The sequence below is a fragment of the Malaclemys terrapin genome, chromosome 16 (assembly GCF_027887155.1).
Source record: "Malaclemys terrapin pileata isolate rMalTer1 chromosome 16, rMalTer1.hap1, whole genome shotgun sequence".
Taxonomy (NCBI): domain Eukaryota; kingdom Metazoa; phylum Chordata; order Testudines; family Emydidae; genus Malaclemys; species Malaclemys terrapin.
The window spans coordinates 32,613,140-32,637,783 of NC_071520.1; the positions used below are offsets into that span (position 1 = coordinate 32,613,140).

Below are 24,644 nucleotides of genomic sequence, written 5' to 3' on the forward strand. Positions count from 1 at the left end.
GAGGGGGGGTTGGATGGGGCGGGGGGGCAGTCAGGGGACAGGGAGAAGGGGTAGTTGGATAGGGCAAGGGTCCCGGGGGGGCCGTCAGGAATGAGAGGAGGGGTTGGATGGGGGCAGCGGGGGAGTGTGGATGGAGCAGGGGTCGGGGGGGGGGGGGGAAGACAACGTCAGGGAACAGGGGGAGTGTGGATGGGGCAGGCCACAACCCCCTCCCCTAATAATATTTGTAATATTTTTACAATGACGAGCACACTTAGCGGAATGTTATTGTACAACACCGATAGCTAAATAAATGATGAATGTCTGAAGCACAAGTGATATTCTAGTTACAGTGAAAGTTTTTAAAATGTTCTACTTAACATTAAGAATCATGTACAGTATTTCTATAAAGATGACAGTGAACTCCACTGTATTTTCAGCAATCTAATGTGTTTGCTAATAAGTTCTTTAAAATGTTCAAAAATTGTGAAAACTAAAGTCAATAGGTGTATTTGTGTCAGTAAGATCTCCATGTCAACACAGAGCACTGCCTTCAGCAAAATTGCTGCTTCACAATTATCATAACTTAATTTAAGGTATCAAAACTAAAGCAACAAATGTTCAAACAAGAAAAAGCCGATTTAAAAGGATTAGTGCTATAATAATCCATTCTGGGTAAGTCAGAGGGCAGATCCAATCAGCACAGTGGTGGGACAATCTAGCGACATGCAAATCTGAGGCTACGTCTGCACTTGGAGCACGGGTGTGACCTCCTGCTCATGGACATACTTGTGCTAGCTCATCAAGCCAGTGCACTAAAAACAGTGCTGGTGCCCTGTGACCTATAAAAGTGATGTTAAATAGAAATGAGCTAAATGTAAGTAGAGAACAGGTTTTGGGGCCTAAATATAGGGTTGAGAACAATGAGGCCTGGTAAATTGTGGGGGAAGTGAAGTGAGACAGCTCAGAGACAAGCTAGAGATAAGTTAGGACATAACACTAGGTCATGATGTAAACAAGTTTGGTTCTAACTGGTTTAAAAAATATTTTAGACAAAATGCGAATGTTTTGGAAGGATACTATCTATGTTGATAGTAGAATGGTGTCTACACAGATGTTAATTAAGGTAATGTTTAATATTAAATAGCTAATAAGGGTATTTAATACTAAATAATTAGGGAGTGTCATAAAAAGGGTAGATTAAAGTGCTCACCCACCATGAGGGTACCATTAGGAAAAGGACTATATACCCATTATTTTCACCCCTGGATCATCATTTCATCTTAGAACGAGAGTTTAAAATGAAGTCTATGATTATATTGTAATGCCTGTTTTAGCTATTTTATTTTAAATAAAGTCTTTAACTGTATCGATCATTGTATCATTCAGTCCTCCACTAAACTTAATTAATCTGTGACTGCCTCAGAGGCTCAAACCTAAAGAATTAAATTTGGTTATTGGTATTATTTATATTTAAAAAGACTAATTGAAAATATGTAAATCAAAGATCACAACCCACAGTAGCACATATTAGACACCCCGAGTATGTACCCAGGGAGTCCAGGTGGGTTTGTACAACCTGATCTCTGCCCTCTTGTGCATTTACATTGCAACAGTCTTTACATAACCTCACTGTCCCACCCATAGTTCTCCATAATCTTAGATACACATGTAGCATCTTCTACTAAGTACACTGAATGCTAGAGTCCATGCAAGGCACGTATAAGATGTCAGTTAATAAGGCAAGGGCTTACTCTCAGCTCATCATACAATATCTGCAGTAAATGAGACAGGGCACCTGTGCATCTCTCCAGCAAGCCTGCAGAAAAAGTTGTAGGACATTATACTTGAGAAACTGTATGGGATCATGTAAACAGACATTATAATGAATACTAAGGTCTTGCCTACAACAGAAATCATGGGGAAGTTTGTGTGAATTTAAAGTGCAACAGCTATTCCACACTAACTCCCATGTAGAAGTTCTCATCTGGGACTGAGAATGCCTCTTTGTGGATTAGATTAATCAGCTTCCGAAATGCATTAACTTAAACTACACAAGGACACTCAGTGGAGAATCAATGTTCACCGAGGGAGAGTGAGGAGCAGTTACTCAGAAATAACTATTCCAGGCTTTTTCCTCCATGTAAAAGAGCTCTAAGGGGTAGAGTCACGGTTGCATGTGCAACCTTAGTTTTGGCAAGTCAGCATTTTTGCATACCTAAATATGCAGCTTTATAAATTCTGTCTATGAAAAATACATTCTCTCTTTCGAAATTATTTGGCCAGACATGAGAACACCCTATTCTACAAATGATGTCTGGCCTGCTCCTAGCACTTTGCACAGGGTAAGGCAGGGGGGAGAGGGGGGAGGAGATCTACCTGCTCTTGGGCAGGACGGGAAAGATCAGCAATATGAGATGAGACAGGAGAGAAAATATTGCAAATGAAGAGTCACAGATAAGTAAAATCTGGTATTTAAGCAAAAATTACCATGATTAATCCATTTTAATTTTTTTCTGGAACAAGAGAGAGACCAATTTGTGCAAAGATGCTGAATCACTTAACCCAAGTCTGGTTAAGAGTAGAAGGAAAAAGTGAGACTGTCTGGATTAAAACCTCTCGATGCACAAGACAGAATTGTTGGCACTCTTCTCAGACACAGGCCCTTCTCCCAGGCCTGAAAGAAGGAGCCTGGACTAGAGCCAGATCACAAATAAACAAAAGCTCTTTTCAAAGTTTAAGGAAAATATATATACAGCCAGAGCATAATTCCCAACAGCAGCAAGTCCTTCTTAGGAAGTGAAACAGGCAACTGTTGAATAAACAGTACAGCTAAAAAAAATGGAAAGCTTCTTGAAAGCTGAAGAGACAGAAAAAAAAATTATAATACAACAGGACAACAGCATGTGGAGGATTCAAAGGCTGTTTCAAGGACAGTATTTCAATGGCACCTTTGGCATCATTTGCAACAGTGCAATAGAGAACTCTTCAAAGAAACTTCAGCCTTTATTTATATAAATTACAGCAATAAGAACATGAAACCATGAACCAAGATGCTTCGGTCTTTGCAATTCTTTTCAGAGTGACAGAGACCCATCCCAGGCTCCACAGAGAAATAGTTTTAAAACCTGGGCCAGTGGCCAGGCCAACAGAGACCAAGGGAGTAGAAGATAACAGTACTGTTGAGGTGGTACAGGCTTGTGTCACCACAACTGCTAAGAATTATAATTGAGCAAATACCTCCGTTCGCCTCCCAGGCACTGTAAGACCTGAAAGGCACGTGTAAAAAGGGAAGTTACATAAGGAAGAAAATTCTATCCCTGGGCTTAACTTAAGCCAGTTTTACATGGCACCATTCATATTTTTGTTAGGATTCTATATGCCTGTTTCTCAAGAAAACCTCCTGAATGTGAACTGATGCAGTGCTGGGTGTTCAGATGGACAGAATCTCTCAAAGTTGTCACCTCAGCCCTGTGTTAAATTTTACCTTTAAGCTTTAGACTGTTAAGTGTCATCATTGTTGGTTAGCAGACACGTTACACGGCCATTGTTGGCAGAGCTTGAATGCCAGTACTTCAAATGCACAGGTCTCACTACACAGTAACAGGTCAGCACCAAGAAGATTTTTTACAGGTACACTGCCTACCCTCTCACCATGGTGCTTCAGGGAGGTACAAATATACACAAGCTTTTACCACTACTCTGCTCATTCTCCAACAACCAGGAAGAGTGTGTGCATGAGTGTTTTGGTGGAGGTATTTTGTAAAGACTGCTTGAAGCAATGAATGTTACACTTCACGGTAAAAATGCTGAGAGCATTAAGCAAAAAATTAGCAAGATTAATCTTTTCATTAGGCTCTCTTCTGGAACAATCCTGTAGTCGCAGCTCTGTCTCCTGCTCGCTAAGTCTCATATCTGAGGTAACAGGGCTAACTTACAATGTAAATATACTAGCAAAAGAAACAGTACAAGCACACCTGAAGAGAGGGGAGCAGCATTCAGACGTTGACAGATTCATGGAAGAGATTGTCTTTTAGAAGCATTTTAAATGAGTTGACAGATGGGGAAATGTGGGAACGGAGGTTATTTCAGGCAAGCAGGGCAAGCTGGAAGAAGACATGAGATAGGGATGGATGAAGGATAATGAGAAGTGGAAAGAATAAGTTAGACCCAAGCCCCATGGTTTTTATGAGCCACATGGAACACCACAAGGTCAGGTACGCTTGTACCATAAGGTGTATAGTCTAGGGTCCATGGGACAGAACTGAAAAGGGGAGACCAAATCATGGAAGGCATGTTAAAGCTGTTCAGTTTTCAAAGCCAATACCTGATGTCAGCACCACCGGAGATATAACAACCCTTCCTATAGGCAGGCTGAAGTTTGAGAGAATTACACTGTGCAGTACACAGCAGACAAGGTAAATGTGGCATTTGATATCAGCTCAGCAAACCAATCTAATCCTTTCAACCCGTACTCCAAGAGAAAGAGAAACACTGAATCTCTGCAGGTTCTGTTAAAAAAAAAAAAAAAAATCAAAACAGTTCATAGCCCAGTCTTCAGGAATAGAAGAGAAATGTCAAGCAAAGCAGGGAAGAAACCCTGGGCACGAAGAGTGAGGTTTGCCTCAGTCCTTTCTATTACAAACATTACTGGGCACTTGAAGGGACAGGAGAACTTTGGTGACCACAGGCAAAACCATCTTAGATAACAGCTCTTCAAGAAAATACAGCAAACTGCAAGGGTTTTTGGAACATTAGTTAACCCACCACTGTGTGCTGAATGTCCAAGTAGCAGAGCGCTGAAATAAAGTCAGCCTTTCCCCCCCCCCCCAAACTAACCTGTTAACAATGTTAGGTTCCAGGACACCCTGCTGCTTGGCTACTGATCACTGACACCTTAGGATGGATCATTTGGGGACAGCACAGCTCCCAATATCTCTTCTGGAGCAATGGAGTCAGAGCACAGTGGCTCAGGCCAGCAGTGGTTAAACAAACATTGTTAAAAAGAGCAAGCACTTCAAACCATCTTTAAAATAAAACACTCTTCAAAACCAATGTGTTCTAGAGTGACAGCACTTCAGGGAGGTAGGCAGTTGGGCTTCATGAGACTAGTGAAGAAACATCTGCACTTTATAGGATTAGCTCTTTTTTCCCAAGCTTCTGCAGTTCACTTTTTGATTAAACACACTGTCTGCACTGAGTGCTTCACCTACCCAAGCCTGATGGAAATGGAGAGATCCATAAGATAAGGTCTGGATCTGGAGCCAGCCTGGAACAACTAGAGCTCTCACTCACCCCTTCATCCAGGCGCAATGTCTATACCCCTCTACAAGCCACTGGATATGCTCTGATTGTTTTTGTAATGTAGACTCTCAACTTTCATGAGCCAGACAAGAAGTTCCCAGGCCACTTCCAACAACAGACGTTGTGTTAGCCAAGCTTCTGGGCTAACAAAAAGAATTTTTTAGCTCTACAACATGCCATGAATAGAGTCCTCAGAGCAGAGCTCCATTCTACCTTCAGAAGACAAGTATTTATTCTCAAATGGGAATATTTTAAAAGTCCTCTTAACAACTTAACAAAAGCTTATTTCAAATTTTAAAGCTACAATTCTAGTCAGAACTACAGAACAGGGATGGTGCCACATGCTCCATAGAAATTCTGTCGCCTCAGGTATTTGTGCACCATTGCTAGAAAGTTTACTGATCTGTACTAAATGATATTACTAAAACATAGATGCTGTTCTAGAAACAAAACAGGCATCAAATATGGTCTGGAACAAGGCAGATGTAATCTCCTCAGTGCACAGAAATAGCTACAAACCTGATTTCAATTTTATTGTTTTCACTATGCTCGTTTTCCTTCCGATTACTTCCAAAAATGTAACCTCTTCTCATGTTAATTGTATGTACATTTCTGCTTATGCTTTAAAGCTTCATCCTCTCTTGGGAAGTGACTTTTGTATACAAATCACAAAAGCTACTTAGACAAAGTGCTGGAGATGATTAAGAGGCCAGGTTTAAATGTATACCTTAAGAGAATAGCATATGTCTGCTGAATCATTTGTATACATTTTTACATGGGTGTGGGTTAGCATATGCATGCCATAAGAATCTTTAAGGAATTTACTATTTTTATATTTATATGTTACAGTTTTGATTATAGTTGGAAACTAAAGAAAGTGGCATAGAATTTGGCTAAAGTTTACTCACTTAGTATGGAGGACAAAAGTTTAAGGATTTTAGAAAAACTGCTAGAAAACTACAAATGTAATTACCTTATTTTCAGAAAAAATTGTGAAGTAATGGAAAAATATATACAACTTTGCTCAGACAGGAGAGCGGCAAGCCCTCTCCGTAGTGTAGAGCGGCAAGCCCTCTCCGTAGTGTACCAGTAAGATACCACACAAAGACAGGAAAGGCACTTACACTATCCCCAGCCCCCAACAAAACCAAAACTAATGGGACTAAAGGAAAAATAGGCCAAGTAATATAAAGCATTCCACAGACTAGCCAAAGGAACCAGGCAAAGAAAGCCACAGATGGGGAGTGGAGTTCTGAGCACAGATATTTAGCTACGCCTCTTGGTCAGTCTTCAATACAAAATGTATTGATACTGCAGCTAAGCACAGTAGTACCCATTCTCTGATGGTGCATGAAGGGCATATAGTAAACAAACATTTACACTAAGAGAATCCCTCAGAGTGGAAAGATTTAAGTACTACTCACTTCCTTGGAGTGTAATAATTACCATAGCTTCCTATTTATACAGAAACTATACTGTGGTCAGAACCAGCATTCTTACAGATGACAGCACTGGTATTGCCTGCCACAATTTCAGGCTTGGAATAGGAAATACACAACATATTTACCTGCCACTTCATCTTTTCTAAGGTTATATACATAAGAACATAAGAGTGGCCATACTGGGTCAGAGCAAAGGTCCATCTAGCTCAGTATACTGTCGTCCAACAGTGGCCAATGCCAGATGCCCCAGAGGGAATGAACAGAACAGGTAATCAAGTGATCCCTCCCCTGTTTCCCATTCCCAGCTTCTGGCAAACAGAGGCTAGGGACACCATCCCTGCAATCCTGGCTAATAGCCATTGATGGACCTATCTTCCATGAACTTATCTAGTTCTTTTTTGAACTGTTATAGTCTTGGCCTTCACAACATCCTCTGGCAAGGAGTTCCACAGGTTGACTGTGTTCTGTGAAAAAAATACTTCCTTTTGTTTTAAACCTGCTGCCTAGTAATTTCATTTGGTGACTTCTAGTTCTTGTGTAATGAGGAGTAAATAACATTTCCTTATTTACTTTCTCCACACCAGTCATGATTTTATAGACTTCAATCATATTCCCCCCCCCTTAGTCATCTCTTTTTCAAGCTGAAAAGTCCCAGTTTTATTACTCTCTCCTCGTATAGAAGCCGTTCCATACCCCTAATAATTTCTGTTGACCTTTTCTAAACCTTTTCCAATTCCAATAGATTTTTTTGAGATGGGGCAACACAGTATTCTAGGTGTGGGCATACCATGGCTTTATATAGAGGCAATATGATATTTTCTGTCTTATCTCTCCCTTTCTTAATGATTCCTAACATTGTTTGCTTTTTTGACTGCTGCTGCACATTGAATGGATGTTTTCAGAGAACTATCCACAATGACTCCAAGATCTCTTTCTTGAGTGGTAACAGCTAATTTAGACCCATCATTTTATATGTATAGTTGGGGTTATGTTTTCCAATGTTTATTACTTTGTGTTTATCAACATTGAATTTCATCTGCCCTTTTGTTGCCCAGTCACCCAGTTTTGAGAGATCCTTTTGTAGCTCTTCACAGTCTGAGACTTAACTATCTTGAGTAGTTTTGTATCATCTGCAAATTTTGCCACCTCACTATTTACCCCTTTTTCCAGATCATTTATACAATGACAAAACCACCACAGGTAACAGTAAAGTGATTCCTCGCTGCATGAAAATATGCAAGACATATTTAACTTGATTTAAATGGAGGGTCTCAGAATATTCTAAAAATAAACAAAAATTATTGAAAAAGACAACTTGTTGAATTGTGAAGTTAAGATGTAAAATTTTCCTTCCCTCCATAAGCAACACATGAATACACAGTATATTCTCTTCTATCAGTGGTTAGGACAGTTATGAAAGAGGACTTTGGAAAAAGCGAAGTGAAAAAAGATATGCAGTGGGGAAGAAGGGTATGTGTGTGTGTGCACGCATGCATAAGTAAAAGAGGGACAAAAGACAGCAACATGAACAGAACTCAAATTTTCTTGCAAAACTCTGTTCTAAGCAGTCTAGCAGCTAACCTACAAATCAAGGTATTCTACATTCTTCTCCAGATTAACCATGTAACCAACAGCAGTTGGTCAGTGGAGAATGGACATCCATAGAGTCAAAAACTTAGGGGAAAAATACACATTTCAAGTAGTATGCTAAGCCAATGGTAAGAGGGCAACATTCAATATTAAAAGTCAGGACATAGCACGGTTAAGACAGAATGCGTAGTCCTTGTACCTATTCATTACAGTGCAGTCTGATGCAATCATGGATTCAATATATCACTTTTTTTATGTGCGCCTGAGATGTACTGGACAGCACAATGAATTGAAAGCTTAAATGCTGTATAAAAGTGCATGCCTGGGATTAAGCATCTTCTTTCTGCTTCTGAAGGGACATCTAATACTTCTGCAATTATTTCCATGCCTTGTTCTCTCACCCCCCCTTACACATGCACTGCCGTTCCCAAGTTAGCTTGCGAGGCCTATAGCCAGGCTGCAAATTAGAAGATTGTTTCTAACGATCAGAGGAGGGAGGTTCTGGAACAGCCTCCCAATAGGAGTAGTGGGAGGAAAACACCGAACTAGTTTTAAGACGGAGATTGCTAAGTTTATGAACATGATTATATGACGGGTTGCCAACAGCAAAAGACTGGACTCGATGACCCAAAAGATCCCTTCCAGTTCTATGTGCTATGCTTCTTGAACACCTCCAGTACTGCAACACCCAAACGACACACTGCTACACTAAGTAACTGTGTAACCTTATCAGGATACGCTCTGCCATTTTCATTGTTGCATTATCCTTGAATTGCATCTCATCTGAAACTAGGTTGTAAGTTCTCAGGGCAGCGACCATGGGAGGTGCTTGGCATACTACGTGCTTCAAAATAATAGCAGCAGCAAAACAGTAAATGGAGAGGGGAAGCTGAAGAAATGACAGTGGTGTTTCTTAACTACAGTTGGCCGATCTGTCAGCAGAGATGAAAGACCAGCTCACCTGGTGATAATTGCTGCACTGAAGGGCAGAAGTGTTCAATAAAGTTTGAAAAGATAGAAGCAATAGCAATTCTCCAACACAGATTTCTGCAGCAAAGACAGACCTGCTAGAACCTGCCATAACCCAACTGAGGGCTATTTAAGAATATATTCCTAAAACAGCAACAAAAAGGGATGGCCAGGTCAGAGCTCTGTGTCAGGCTATGCAGAAGAGCTGGATTCAATTCCTATTTCAATTTCAGCCTCGCACACTGAAACTAGCACACAAATGTTGATCAAGTCAATTACTGTATTGTTAAAACTAAAAGCTGTCTGTTTCCCAAAAATCTATTTCCCTCAATGTGCCAATAAAAATCAAACCTGATAGATTAGCAAATACCCACAAAATTTAAAAGTACTGAGCATTTAGATTGCCATTAATGCAAGTGATTAATGCAAAACAAATTAACTAGATTAAAAAAATTAGTTGTGATTAATCATAGGTTTATGTATTACTGTTAAAGCAAACGACTGTAGCGTCCATGCAGCATCAATCAGGTGTGTCGTGACGCCAAGACAGCTGTGATCGTTCAAGGATGTCCAGTGATCACCAAAGCAAACAGCTAGTGCATTTTTCAGAAGTTCCAAATTTGTAGTCTTTTCATTATGATATAGGTCATGTATTCCTGATGCAAAGATTCCTCAGGAGGGCAGGGCGTATGACTGATTAGAAGATGCAATTTGAATAACACCTCTTAGCCCTCTGTCATTTACAATGATGAGTGGTCTGCAGTCAATAGCTATCCACTTTGCAATACAATTGGTTAAGCTGTTATACTTTCTTTGATCCATGAGATTGCAGTGATCTTGAAACTCTGTAAGTGTACTGTGTTGCGGCTGGTGGGATTCATTTGCTCTCCGTGGGTTATGTGTAGCACAAGAACTGGAGGTGAAAGCATGTTTAGAGCATAGGTGCTACCGCAGACTCAAAGTACTTCAATGGTAGTGGAATTCAGCCTTGCCTTGGCTACAGATAACCGTCTCTTTATCCAGAGAACCATCTGCAAGTTTTTATAAATAAACTTCCCATTCAAAAGAAGTCAACTTTTGCTGATTTGCTCTATTAACTTTCTGATATTTAATCACTCCAGATCATAAGAACACAGTAGAACTGTGCCAGTGTCAGCCAAGTGATGAACTACCGTAAGTGAAGAGGGTCAAAACAGAGGTGTGTGATTAACACTAGTTTAAAAAATAATGTGTTAACTGTGATTAACAGCCCCCCCAAAAAAATAATAATAATTCTGTATCTGTAAATTGCACTTTCCTGATAAAGAGATTGCACTACAGTACTTGTATGAGGTGAACTGAAACACACTACTACTTTTGTTTATTTTTACAGTGCAAATATTTGTAATCAAAATAATGTAAACTGAGCACTGTGCACTTTGTATTTGTGTTGTAATTGAAATCAATATATTTGAAAATGTAGAAAAACAAAAAAAAATTAAATTAGTATTCTGTTTAACAGTGCAAATAAAACTGCAACTAGTTTTTTTAGTCTCGTGATTAATGACTTAATTTTTAAAATAATTTGACATCCCCTAATTTAGATCAATACTTCTATTTAAAGCAATTTTATATTTACCTGTGGGATCAAATACATTGGGTATATTAGTTTATTTACAATCAATGGAAAACAATGTTAAGGTGCAAATAAAGGCCAAAGTAATTAGCTAGATAGGACAACCATCTCCCAATAAGCACAGTGTCTACTTACCGCTGGTTCTACTTGAGTTCTGTCTGCAATGTCAATATGGACAACTTCAACACTCTTCCACGTGTTTGGATCCAAGTCGTGCACCTGCAACGGGGAGAAGGGGCTTAACCCTTTGTCGCCTTATTGCAGCCACTGCGTTAGTTCTGTATTACCCAGGTTTTTCTGAGTTCTACAGAGATGGATAGTTTTCTTAGAATCACCTGGGGAATACACTCCGAAGTTGCCACTTATTTAATTAATTAAGCAATTCTGAAGTTAGTTGTAGCTTTATTAAACCTCCAATTCTTGTGCTTTCAGAGGAGCTTGGTTTTAAGATTAAATTGTATTCTTCTGCCACTTTCCTTACAGCTAAGGACAACAAACACTGTAATTAGAATCATTACGCATTCAATAGGCTAGGCAGACATATTATTTAGTGAGCAACCTTCACATAAAGCTCTGACGTGCAAGTGATCCAGTTATTAGTAACCTGCCATACATCAAATGAGTTCATTAGAGACTCCAGCACATTTTGAAGTTGGCTAGCCATATACTGTTTTGAAATGTATCCATTAACATGCATCTCTCAAAAGACGTAACCTAATGCAAACTGAAGGGCCCAGATACATAGCATGTGTCATATACATATAGCTGTTAGCCATAGATACACTTCAGATTAAGCACACACAGAATTGTCTAGGAACACTTTTTACTTTCTATTTTCACTAGCATAAGTCATCCCCTCTGCAGGTTTCTAGCCTGTGTGAGAAACAATGGTCCAGGCAAGTCATCCAAACACTGAAAATGGACAATTATATTTATATAGGGGCCCACCATTAGTATCTGGCTACTCTTTCATTAGAGAAGAGAAAGGGGACAGTCCAAATCACACACCACCCTACTGGCACTGAACCAGCTACACTGAGAGGGACTGATCCAGGATATTTCCAGATAGAAAATTAACTGAAAAAGGAATTTCAACATTAACATTAATAAAATGCTTGAACAAAGAAGACTGTATGCTTTCAAAGTGACCAGTGATTCATTTAAAACCCTTGCTGGAGCCGCTGGGATAGGAGACATCCAGGATAAGAGGTTTCCTTCCACAAGTGTTCAGGAACAATATCTAGGTAGCTACACAATTCCCATTTACTGTATGATCTGAAGATCTCAAACTTTGAAAATAAAAACATCTGCCTTTCTCCAACCTCTTCCTTCCACGGCTGTAGGAGAAATAGCTTCATTGGTTTAGAGGAGTACATATTATTTATTGGAGGGAGGCTGCCTTCCTTTAAGCATCAGTTCTCAGCACAGCCAGAAAAGGAATACTGGTCCATCAGGTTCAACGTGTGCAGTAAGTATGGCAAATGCTGGGTTACTACTGGACCCTGACTTACATTTTCTGATGTCCCCAAGTCTGGTTTATGCCAGGTCTCGATTTTTATGAAGAAGTCATCTTTCATATATTCATTCTGTAAAAAAACAAAACCAGGCAGCAGAAGGGTGACTATACTTTTTCCCCCTTTTAAATCTTACATTTAACAAGTTGATTTCTCCACCAGGGGAGGCCCTGTAGGCCTTGACTAGCAATTTTGCTTCCCATTTTAACTCTGATAGAAACAGAAATAGAGGCCCCACTACTGCACATGGAAACAGACAAGTTTAGATGCCCTACACCTCAACCTGAAATATTGGTTAGCGCATAAGATGTAACTTGAACGATGGTCATTTAATAAATCTAGATACCCATGACACCTACCCATACAAATATGGAGAATCTGTAAACACTTCAGTTGAACTAGGGTTACCATATTTCAATACTGCAAAAAGAGGACACTCCATGGGGCCCTGGCCCTGCCCCAACTCCACCCCTTCCCCAAAGTCCTCGCCCCAACTCCACCCCTTCCCCTGAGCACCCCGCATTCCCCCTCATCCCTCCCGCCCCCCGGCTGCTGCTGTGCTGAGGAAGAGGCGGTTCCCTTACCATGCCTCCCTATTTTCCTGGACATGTCCAGCTTTTTGGAAATTCCTCCCGGACGGGGATTTGAGGACCAAAAAGCCGGACATGTCTGGGCAAATCCGGACGTATGGTAACCCTACCCCAGAGCTGCCTCCTGCCCGCCGGACCCCCCAGGCCTCACCCCAGAGCCACCTTCCACCCACCCATCGGACCCTCCAGGCCTCACCCCAGAGCCACTCGCTCTCCACAGGGCCCATCCTCAGCCTTCTCCTGCCTCAGTGCCCCCTCTCCTGACAGCCTGCCCTCCGCAGCCCCCCCACTCTCCACAGCCCCTGCCTCAGAGCCCTCCACCCCCTCCCATAGCCCCCACCTTCCATAGCGCTTTCCACAGCACCCCCACCTCAGTCCTCCCCTTCATCTCCCTCCATAACCCCTACCCTTCATTTCCCCACCTCCTCCCATAGCCCACCCCCTCCACAGCCCCCCACTCTCCACAGCCCCTGCCTCAGAGCCCCCCACCCCCTCCCATAGTTCCCTACCCTCAGAATCCCCCCCCACCTCAGAGTCCCCCACCCTTCACCTCCCTCAGGGGAGCCTCCACCCCACTCCCAGCCGGACCCAGCAAGGCTGCGGGAGGCGCTGCAGCGCGGGCCCTACCCGGGTAGGGGAGCTCACGCTGCCGGGAGCCGCCGCGTGCCGAGAAACTTTCTCTGCGGCGGGACCCGCCCCCGGGCAGCGGCTCCGCCAGTGGGGAGGCAGCCCCGGCTGCACGGACCGCTGGCGGGGGGGCTCCTTGCACGGCCGGGACGGAATGGGGAGACTGAGGCTCTGCCAGAGCCACGGGGGATGCTCGGAGGAGGGAGAAGTGGCCGCGGGTCTCCCGCACGAGACGCCACCGCTCCTAACCGTGGGGCGCAGGGTTGCAGCAGCACGGGGGGGTTGCAATCTGCAGGCTGAGTGAGCTGACACCCCAAGAGGAGGGGGGCAGTGGGTAGGGTTATCATACGTCCGTATTTTCCGGATGTTTTTATACATTTAAACAATCCTCCCGGATGGCAATTAACTAAAAAGCTGGACATGTCCGGGGAAATACGTATGGTAACCCTAAGTTGGACTCCTCCAAGTGGTTTCAGTATCCCCCCCACCCCATGTCACAGCAAGTTTTCTATTTCTTCTATTTCAGGATTTTATTTTTTCTTTATTAAGACTGTCTACCACAGAAGTCTTAACAAAAGGTTCCATGCAAAAATACTATTCTGCTGTGGGATCTTTCCTATAGTACTAAAATGTAGGAAGTGTTCCAAAAGAATTTTCTTCTTTCTTTCTTTCTTCTTTTTTTTTTTTAAATATTCTGTGAGTTAGTGCTAAAATCCAGGGAACATGAAGTTTAACGTAACAAAGCTAACTCCACCTAACAGACCAAATTTCCACCTCTCCCCCGAGCAGCAAGGAAAGCAGTTACTGATACAAAGGGAAAGCATGCACTTGCATGCGTGTGTGTGCACACATACTACTATTGCTCAGGCTAAACCTGATTTACAGCCCCATCTGCAACTCCTTGCATAGCTGGTCTCTAGTGAGAGCTGAGCTGTTTTCATGGAGTGTCCACAGTGGTGACTCTACAATAAATTTGGATTCAGAAATGAAATCTGCTTGAAAGAGAGTAGGTCAGGCAATTTAACATTACTTCCAACTAATAAGACATTAGAAAGGTCACAAGGCACTTTACAAAAACAAAAAACAAAAAAAAAAATAGTCTTTGAAGAGACACTTACCATTATGACAAGCACTAGTTTCAAATTTAAGACAGATTTCTGTGATACCAATCCAGATTCTGGGTTAGCCCATTTCATAGAATCATAGCATATCAGGGTTGGAAGGGACCTCAGGAGGTCATCTAGTCCAACCCCCTGCACAATCCCAAACTAAATCATCCCAGCAAGGGCTTTGTCAAGCTTGACCTTAAAAACCTCTAAGGAAGGAAATTCCACCACCTCCCTAGGTAACCCATTCAAATCAGCCGGACTTCACCAATCAGGAATAGGAATTTTTGCACATATGAGCCAGTCTTATTATCCTGCTCTTCCCACAGTCAAGGAACCCTATATATTTGACCTGAGATCCTTCATCATATTGCCTCAGAGCTGACTTTTCAGACTAACTGCCTACTGGTAAGACTGAAAAAAAAAAAAAAGTGGCAAATGAAGGAGTTTCATTTGTCAGGAAAAAACACTTTTTAAATTACAGTTATTATCCAGGATGTCAGTCTCACAAAGAACTATGAACTCTTGGCAAGGCAAACATAAAAGGAAGGAATCTTCTGCACTATAGAAGTGGAGCTTGAGTTAATGTGAGTTTCCCAATTAGAAAGTCTGGTCCCCAGCCCTTCTCTGTAATAGAAAGCTCAACTCACTCCGTGCTGGATTATCCATTATCTGCTCAAGGGACAATAAGATGCCCTCACCTCAACGTCTTACAAACATTTTAGCTCTCAGTGTGGAGGAAAGGTTGGACTGCAAGTTCTGACAGTATCAGTACTTAAACTGCAGCAAGGGAGGTTTAGGCTGGACATTAGGAAAAAGTTCCTAACTGTCAGGGTGGTTAAATACTGGAATAAATTGCCTAGGGAGGTTGCGGAATCTCCATCTCTGGAGATATTTAAGAGTAGGTTGGATAAATGTCTATCTGGGATGGTCTAGACAGTATTTGGTCCTGCCATTGGGGACTGGACTTGACCTCTCGAGGTCCCTTCCAGTCCTAGAATCTATGTATCAGTGTTATCTCTGTAGGCAAGATCCATGATATTTTCAGATGCTGACAGGGTGTGTTTCTGCCAACCATCCCAGGGTCAATTGACTAATTTCAAGCTACAGTGGCTATATACTATAGAAAAGACCCAAAAACTGGTTTACACTTTACAGCAACAGTTTTTAACAATGAGAAGGGCTTTTTTGTTTGACATTAGCTCAATGTTTAAATACCCGTTGGTCTCATTCTTACTCTGACTAGTCCAGCTTTAACACACTGGCTTATGATGTTGCAGGATGGGCCAAACTAGAGTCACAAAGGAAGTTGCTCATTTATAGAAATCTAACATTCATTTAAAATGCACTTTACTGCATTGCCAGTGGGAAGTACTTTGCACATCAGCCTATAGGGCCAAATTTGCAAAGTGATGCACGAGGTTACATAAATTCCCATTAAATTATGATAGCAGTTGTGTGTCCGCTATATTAAACCATTACCACTTAGGATACTAACTTTGCTCAGTGCAATAACACTACTTTGAGCATTTCTTGTCTATGTCTACAAATCAAATGAGGAAGTGCTAATCCTTTCCCCTTCTACAGCTGCACTCAACCTGAATGATTCCAAGCAGGACATTCAGCAGGAAAATTCAGCAGCTGGCTCTGGGGTGGAACTACAGCAAGAACTGCCACTCCAGTAGACTTGTGCTCCATCTAATACAGTATTCTGTCTCCTGGAAGTTCAAAGACCCAATTATTTTTCACCTCTAAATTCAGTGAGTGAATCCAACAAGTACAGTACAGTATGGCTAATTTGGCCTTATGCAGGGAACAGAGTGTCATAGCTCAGATAACTAAGCAGTTTTCACTATATATACACACGCTGATTCAGGAGTTATTGGAGGTTTTACCCTTCTCAAAGACTATGGTGAAAACTAAAGCATCCTATAAGGGATTGCTGGGGGATGTTTTAGGCTGGCTGTTTTTTTCACTTCAGCTTTCCCTAATGGAAGAGGTTATGTACTTGCATTTTGGACACATAATTGGCATTCCTTAGTGCCAGCCTTCACAAAGACCTTACCACACAGGACCACTGAACTAGAGAAAGCCTGCACCCCTCTGACTATCCTTGAGAGTACTTACCACTTTCTGGTGAAAAGAAAGCTCCTCCAGAGACATTGTCTGTCCATTTGATCAGGTCCCATGCCCAGACTCTGCCGTAACTGTGTGGAGAGTGCTTGATGCAATAGGGCAAAGCTAGTCTGCTATGCTAAGCTGGAGGAAAGTAGACCCCAAGGCACTTTCTCCCCTTTCCTGGATAGCTTCCTGTGGAACTCTTGCCATTTTAAGCTGTATATTCACAGTTATTAAATCATTTAGCATGGTGTACTGTTCCAATATCAGGAATTATGAAGAGCAGAGTGAGTGATGAGAGCAGAACAAGAGAATAAGGAGAGAAGTAGCGGCAAGTATCAGATTGAAAATTCTGATTTCTGACTGGTGAAATCTTACATAATCAGTAAACCAGAGTCTGGATTGGCAGATATGCAGCATCAGAAGTCAGTTATAACTTTAATAGCCAAGAGCCACATTAAAACACATTTCATAAACAAATAATAATCCAGGTACTCACCGTCACAACTGAAAGCCAGAGGGACATGCAACGAAAAGGAAAAGAAGGCATTCAAAATAGTGTTAATATGTGCAACAGGTCTGTCACAAAAGTATTAACTCTATAGCAATCTGTAATACAGATGGAGTTATATATAGAAGGTATAAAACAATTGCTCATTAAAACCCCTTGTTCAATAAAATAACCCCACAATAAAACCATTCATCAGCATACTTCTGTGAAACAACTTGTTACTGTTAAAGATGAAGTATGCTTTAAGGTATTTTAAACACTTTGACACAAGACAGGCCAAAAAATAAAAAGGGACAGGATTCTTGGAACTTAAAGAAATCAAAGCTTCAGAAATGGAATATGGTGAATGCATCTCCTTTACACAACTTCCTCCTCTAAAGACCAAAGAGTTTTCTGGACAGTAAACATGAATATTGCATCAAATCAAAGGAACTTTGATTGCTATCTACAATTGTAATTTTTAACCTTTACGCTCATCCTTTGCAGAAGCTTTTAGGGACTGTAAATTAGGTCTCTTTCCTAACAAGTTTTATCCTGGACTTGGAAAGAGACATTAGTCAGACTCTTTAGTCTTGTACAGGAGACATCATGCACTAGCACATAATTATGTCTTGGGACTAGAATCTGCTGGTTAACTTACGTTGTCTTTCATGGCTGCATAGCTAAGCCAGAGTAGGTTTGCCAAAAAGTGATCTGTAAGATATTTTCCACCCAATTACAAAACTTTGGGGCCTAAACCACTTGATAGCATCTCTAAGCAGTATGGCAAAAATGTAAGAATCAATTCAGAGCAAGCTTACTTGTTCTACAATATGGATATGCATTCCAAGCCTTTTCATGGAATACCAAGGAGCCTTCTGGAGCAATCATCCTTACAAACCCAGGAACTTTACTGTGAAGAGCAAAATATTGTACGTTTGTTACAGCTTTGCCAACTGAATGAGATTCCACAATGATTTCTAGCAATCTAATTGAAAAGGCACATTTTTTTACCCAAGCATATTAAAAATTATGATGCACAAGCAATCAGTTTAATTTGTATGAACTGCAATAATGTTACTATTCCCAAAGTAATTGAGTCACTTAAGCATATTTTCAGCAGCATGATCTCAATCAAATTCAGTTTAGCTTTCCTTTCTCTTCACCTACAGGAAACACCATTGTCTAAAGAAACTCTGCTCTAAGGTTCTGTTCTGCTGAGCTCTCTAGCAGCATGGCATAACAGAGATCAAGTCATGTAACTCAGTTAGCTCTGATCTAGAACCTGAATAGGAATAGATTAAATTATCCCAGTTATGTCTTAAGAAGTAAATATTGATTTCCTACTATAAGAATTGCCAGGCCCGATTAAACCTAAGGCCCACCGAGTCCAGAATTCTCTCCCCAAGAGTGGTCAGACCAGATGCTTCAGAGTAAAGTACAGAAACCTCATAAAGATACATTTTTCTGAAACCCAGGCAGCTGGTGATTGGTTTATGCTAGGGTTACCATACGTCTGGTTTTTCCCGGACATGTCCGGCTTTTCGGCAATCAAACCCCTGTCCGGGGGGAATTGCCAAAAAGTCGAATATGTCCGGGAAAATGCCGGCCAGGCACTTCCCCTCCCGTGGCGGCTCTGCTCCTCCCCTGACTCTTCGGCTCTGTTTAAGAGCCGAGCTGCACGAGCGCTATGGGCTTCAGGCAGCCCGCTTGCCTCCGGACCCCAGCCGCCGGCCGGGCACTTCCCCTCCCGGGCTCCGGTGGTGCAGGGTCCAGAGGCATGGGGGCTGCCCGAAGCCGGTAGCGCTCGGGCAGCTCGGCTCTTAAACAGAGCCGAAGAGTCAGGGGAGGAGCAGAGCCTCCGGCCGCGGCGGCTCTGCTCCTCCCAACTCTTCAGCTCTGTTTAAGAGCCAAGCGCTACGGGCTTCGGGCAGCCCCCATACCTTCGGACCCTGCGCCGCCGGAGCCTGGGAGGGGAAGCGCCCAGCCGGTGGCGCAGGGTCTGGAGGCTGCCCAGCAAACCATGAAGCCGGTAGCGCTTGGGCAGCCCTTTTCGTGTGGCTGGGAGTGGGAGGGAGGAGGGGGCGGAGCTAGGGCGGGGAAGGGGCGGGGCCAGAGCCCCGCAGAGGGTCCTCTTTTTTTAATTTGTTTAATATGGTAACCCTAGTTTATGCCCTAAGCAAGAGAGCTTCTATCTACAGTTGTGGACATTCTCATTATCCCTAATGGATCAGGAATAGCTCCACCACTAAACAAACATTTTTTTTAAAGACTGCAAGCGAGTTTGTAGCTTATACAATTGTAATCAGTGGTACAGACTTAAGCTAGGTATAGTACAGACATCTGCACTCAGCTCTGCCCATGCCCACTTAAAGAATGACCTGCAACAATCTTCCAGGAGTTAGTTGTTCCTTTTGACACCAATTAATCCCACATAACATGGCATTTGTGAATAACAGTTATCTGCTAAGTAGTTAGATTGCTACTGAACTCATTTCTCTTGCAACTCAAGTTAGGATTTTATCTGATTTCTCAAGATGAAAGGCTCAAGTGCCATCTTATGCAATAATTTATTTCTATGGCCTGCTTTAATTCCTTATAATCACTTCACTACCTCTACTGTTTGATGATTCCCAGTTCCTGAACAGATTCCTTTTAAATGGAGAATATTTTCAGTGTCCCATGCCCTGTTAGATCAAGAAAGCAAGCTGAAAAGTCAGTGAAGTTACTGCAAGAAAGGAATGAAGGGGCCAAGAACAAGGCCAGCAACCCGGGCTGAAGTCCAACACTCTGGACAAACATTCAAGGTTCTTTCTACTTCAAATGGAATGGAAAAAGTCATCTTTTCCCTAAAAAATGGCTGGTAAGTAAAGATCGCCTTTTCACTAGGATTGTTGAAGTGGGAGCTCACTCACTCTACAGGTACCACTGGTGACTGACCACATGCGAGCGATCCAGAACAAATGGCAAAATAACGTATTGTTATTTTCAAATATTCATTTAAATCTGTTTAAAGCATTGAGGTTGGAGATGGGCCAGCCAGAGCCAACCCAACAAAAATATTTTAACAACTTCACAGTAGCCACAGCAACCCTGTACATCAAGTTCTGGATATAATTTTCTATGTGCTTGTAGTTAGTCCCAACAGATCAGCTCATGTTTTGGCTCATGCTGCCAAACTGGAACCTCTGTTTGGCAATAAAAAAAAATTATCTGACTTGAACAAGTTTAATCTTGGATAGCAAGACACTGATTTGATTGGTTTGATAGCAAACATGAGATTTCAGTATTTAAAGTGAATAGATAAGGTATTACTTACTAAACTTTATTACCAAATTATTCTAATTAGCAGAGACATAGACTCATAGACTCATAGACTTTAAGGTCAGAAGGGACCATTATGATCATCTGGTCTGACCCCCTGCACGCTGCAGGCCACAAGACCCTTCCCTGGACTCTGCCGTTAAAGTCCCCAATCCTGTGTTTTAGTGACTTCAATCGGCAGAGACCCTCCTGCTAGTGATCCCTGCCCCATGCTGCGGAGGAAGGCGAAAAACCTCCAGAGGCTCAGCCAATCTACCCTGGAGGAAAATTCCTTCCCGACCCAAAATATGGCGATCAGTAATACCCCGAGCATGTAGGCAAGAGTCTCTAGCCTGACCCTTGTTGGCCATTATGCTATTTACGTACCATTGCTTGGTTTTCCTTGGCTACTATGTTTTACCATTAAACCATTCCCTCCATAAACTTATTTAACTTAATCTTAAAACCAGACAGGTCTGTCGCCCCCACAGTTTCCCTCGGAAGGCCGTTCCAATATTTCACCCCTCTGACGGTCAGAAACCTTCGTCTAATTTCAAGCCTGAACTTCCCCACGGCCAGTTTATATCCATTCGTTCTCGTGTCCACATTAGTACTAAGCTGGAATAATTCCTCTCCCTCCCTTGTATTTATCCCTCTGATATATTTAAAGAGAGCAATCATATCCCCCCTCAGCCTTCGCTTTGTCAGACTAAACAACCCAAGCTCCTCTAATCTCTTTTCATACGACAGGTTTTCCATTCCTCTGATCATCCTGGTCGCCCTTCTCTGCACCCGTTCCAGTTTGAGTTCATCTTTTTTAAACATGGGAGACCAGAACTGCACACAGTACTCCAAATGAGGTCTCACCAGCGCCTTATACAATGGAAGCAGGACCTCCTTATCCCTACTAGATATACCTCGCCTAATGCATCCCAAGACCGCATTGGCTTTTTTCACCGCCACGTCACATTGTCGACTCAGTCATCCTGCGGTCTGCAAGGACCCCTAGGTCCTTCTCCTCTTCCGTTACTTCTAACCAATGCGTCCCCATCTTGTAAATAAAATTGTTATTAGTCATCCCCAAGTGCATCACCTTACACTTTTCACTATTAAATGTCATCCTATTTCTGATACTCCAATTCACAAGCTCCTTCAAGTCTCCCTGCAGAATATCCCTATCCTCCTCAGAATTTGCAACTCCTCCTACCTTCATATCATCCGCAAACTTTATCAGCCCACTCTTACAATCGGTTCCGAGGTCAGTTATAAATAGATTAAATAAAATGGGTCCCAAAACCGAACCTTGAGGCACTCCACTAGTAACCTCCCTCCAACCCGACAGTTCACCCTTTAATACGACCCGCTGCATTCTCCCCATTAACCAATTCCTTATTCACCTCTGGATTTTCATATCGATCCCCATGTTTTCCAGTTTAACCAATAATTCCTCATGGGGTACAGTATCAAACGCTTTACTGAAATCCAGGTATATTAGGTCCACCGCATTTCCCTTATCTAATAAGTCCGTTTCTTTCTCAAAGAAGGAGATCAGATTCGTTTGGCACGATCTGCCCTTCGTAAAACCATGCTGTAATTTATCGCAATTGCCATTAACCTCAAGGTCCTCAACTAGTTTCTCTTTCAGAATCTTCTCCAGCACCTTGCACACTACAGATGTTAAACTAACAGGCCTGTAGTTACCCGGATCACTTTTTTTCCCTTTCTTGAAAATAGGAACCACGTTGGCTATTCTCCAGTCTAACGGGACCACCCCCGACATGCAGATCTGGCTATCCTAACATTTATACATCAACTGAAGTTCTCCCAATTTACAGTGTACACTGAAGAGTGCCCGTACCACTCTTCCACCAAAAGGAAACACACCTAAGGATCAGACGTGAGCCAGCTGAACAACATTTATTTGATTTATATACAAAAGAGACACACATCCAAGCTCTATGCACCACTGACAAACACAAAAGCCACATAAAAAGGCTGAACCAGTAGCTGCTCCTCACTCCAAACCAGAAAAATAATTAACCAAAGATTAAATTAAAATTTGAAAAATAGCCACCACTCCCCGCCTTTACCATAAACATTAGCTCTTATTATACCCCTCCTTCCCCAAATGCCTAGGTAGCACAAGCTGAAGAACACCAAATCTGGCTATTTAAGAAATGCATTCACCGCTTCAGGACCCTGTCAGCAGCTCCCTCTTTTAAACCAAAGGGGTTCCTGCTCTGGCTCTCTGCTGGGAGTGAGGTCTCATTTTCATGTCACCTCAGTCTCCCACAGACACTGAATCGGGCATTGGACAGCACTGACTGGGTCAAATGAGAAAGCACACATCAACATATTGAAATACTCCTCATTAACACCATCCCTCCCCCGCCACTGATTCCATGCATGTCTTGAATTGGCAGGGAGATAAAATTGAAAGCTGTTTGATTCCACCTGGGAGTATGATGAACAAGGATCCATCCTCCTCTTTTGGGAATGGTCCGCAACCTGAGAGAAGTCATATCCACTCCAGCAAGTCAGCAATACCTCATAATTAATGGTATTGAAAGCCAATGATAGAAAACATCAGCAATGGACAGTGGATCTTCATTGCCAGGAGACCTTCAACAACATCCACCAGTGTAGTCACTGTACTGTGCCCAGGTCTGACAAGGAGATCTGCAGCCTTCCCTGCTATTATTGCCTTACCCTAGTTTGTCTATTGTCCCTGTGCCCATTTAGGCTACAATCCTTCAAATATGGCATACTTTCCTTTCTAAGGGATATTTCCATCCAGAGATTAATATGCACTAAGACATACCTAACTCTACATTTAGTTTAATAAATGTGCATGCACTCGCAAAAGTGCCTTTGGGTTTTTTTTACTTTTTAAGGAGTTGGTCAAACAGAAGAAGTGATTCATGAATAATTTCTTCATGAACTGATGGAAGAGCGTTAGCTAAATTATTGCTATTATAAATAATGGCTGAGCCATTACAAACGTTGACTATCTCCCCTTGTAAGTACTCTCACACTTCTTATCACACTGTCTGTACTCGGCTAGCTTGATTATCACTTCAAAAGTTTTTTTTTTTTTTTTCTCTTAATTAATTGGCCTCTCAGAGTTGGTAAGACAACTCCCACCTGTTTATGCTCTCTGTATGTGTGTATATATATCTCCTCATTATATGTTCCATTCTATATGCATCCGAAGAAGTGGGCTGTAGTCCACGAAAGCTTATGCTCTAATAAATTTGTTAGTCTCTAAGGTGCCACAAGTACTCCTGTTCTTCTTTTAGCTAAATTATTGGAGTTTTGCTTAACCAGCTCTAGTTTTCTAGTTTTAAGTATGTAAAATGTTGAAGTTTAAACAAACATAGGAATTACATCCTCATGTATCACAGAAAGTGGCTGTATATATATTATATATTACATTACACACACAACTCCTGGGGGAATTCTGCACCAAAAAATTAAAAATTCTGCACACAATATTTTAAAATTCTGCATATTTTATTTGTCAAAACAACACAATATAATCACTCCAGTTTCAATTTTGGTAATTTATTTCAAAATACCTGTCAACATGTCAACAATACAGACAACAGCAAAAAGGATTCCCCCGGGAGTAGAGTTAAAGAAACCCCTACAACAACCCAGTTTCAGTTGGGGGTGTTGGAGGGGGCTGTGTGGAGCCCACAGAGCTCAGATACCCGCACTCCCCTCCCCGCAGAGCCCAGCCACCGGGCAGCCCCCAGGCACCAGCACACCCAGAGCCTTTACTCGCTCCAATTTCTTTATTGTCCCACCAGCGGACGTGTTGTGATGCAGCCCTGCCCTTCGTCACCCTTTGCCAAAGCTGGTTGGTTCTCCCAGGCCCTCTCCGTCCCAGGAGAATGAGGATCGAGCAGAGCGTGCAGCATCCAGCCCTGCCAGGCAGGGCAATCCGCTCACTTTGAGCTGGGCTCTGCAGAGTCCAGCGGCCCCTAGTGGCAGC

At 42.2% G+C, this 24,644-nt stretch overlaps 1 protein-coding gene across 2 annotated transcripts in view; it reads right to left on the reverse strand.

Moving 5' to 3' along the window:
- Positions 1–24,644, reverse strand: part of PITPNB (phosphatidylinositol transfer protein beta) — an 85,093-nt gene that overhangs the window by 49,783 nt on the left and 10,666 nt on the right. For both annotated transcript variants that reach the window (XM_054006368.1, XM_054006369.1), the window contains exons 4-7: positions 18,166–18,257; positions 17,354–17,361; positions 12,411–12,485; positions 11,035–11,118 (exon numbers count right to left, since the gene is read on the reverse strand). In XM_054006368.1, coding sequence (XP_053862343.1) covers positions 11,035–11,118; positions 12,411–12,485; positions 17,354–17,361; positions 18,166–18,257 — 259 coding nt within the window. The remainder of the gene's footprint in view (positions 1–11,034; positions 11,119–12,410; positions 12,486–17,353; positions 17,362–18,165; positions 18,258–24,644) is intronic.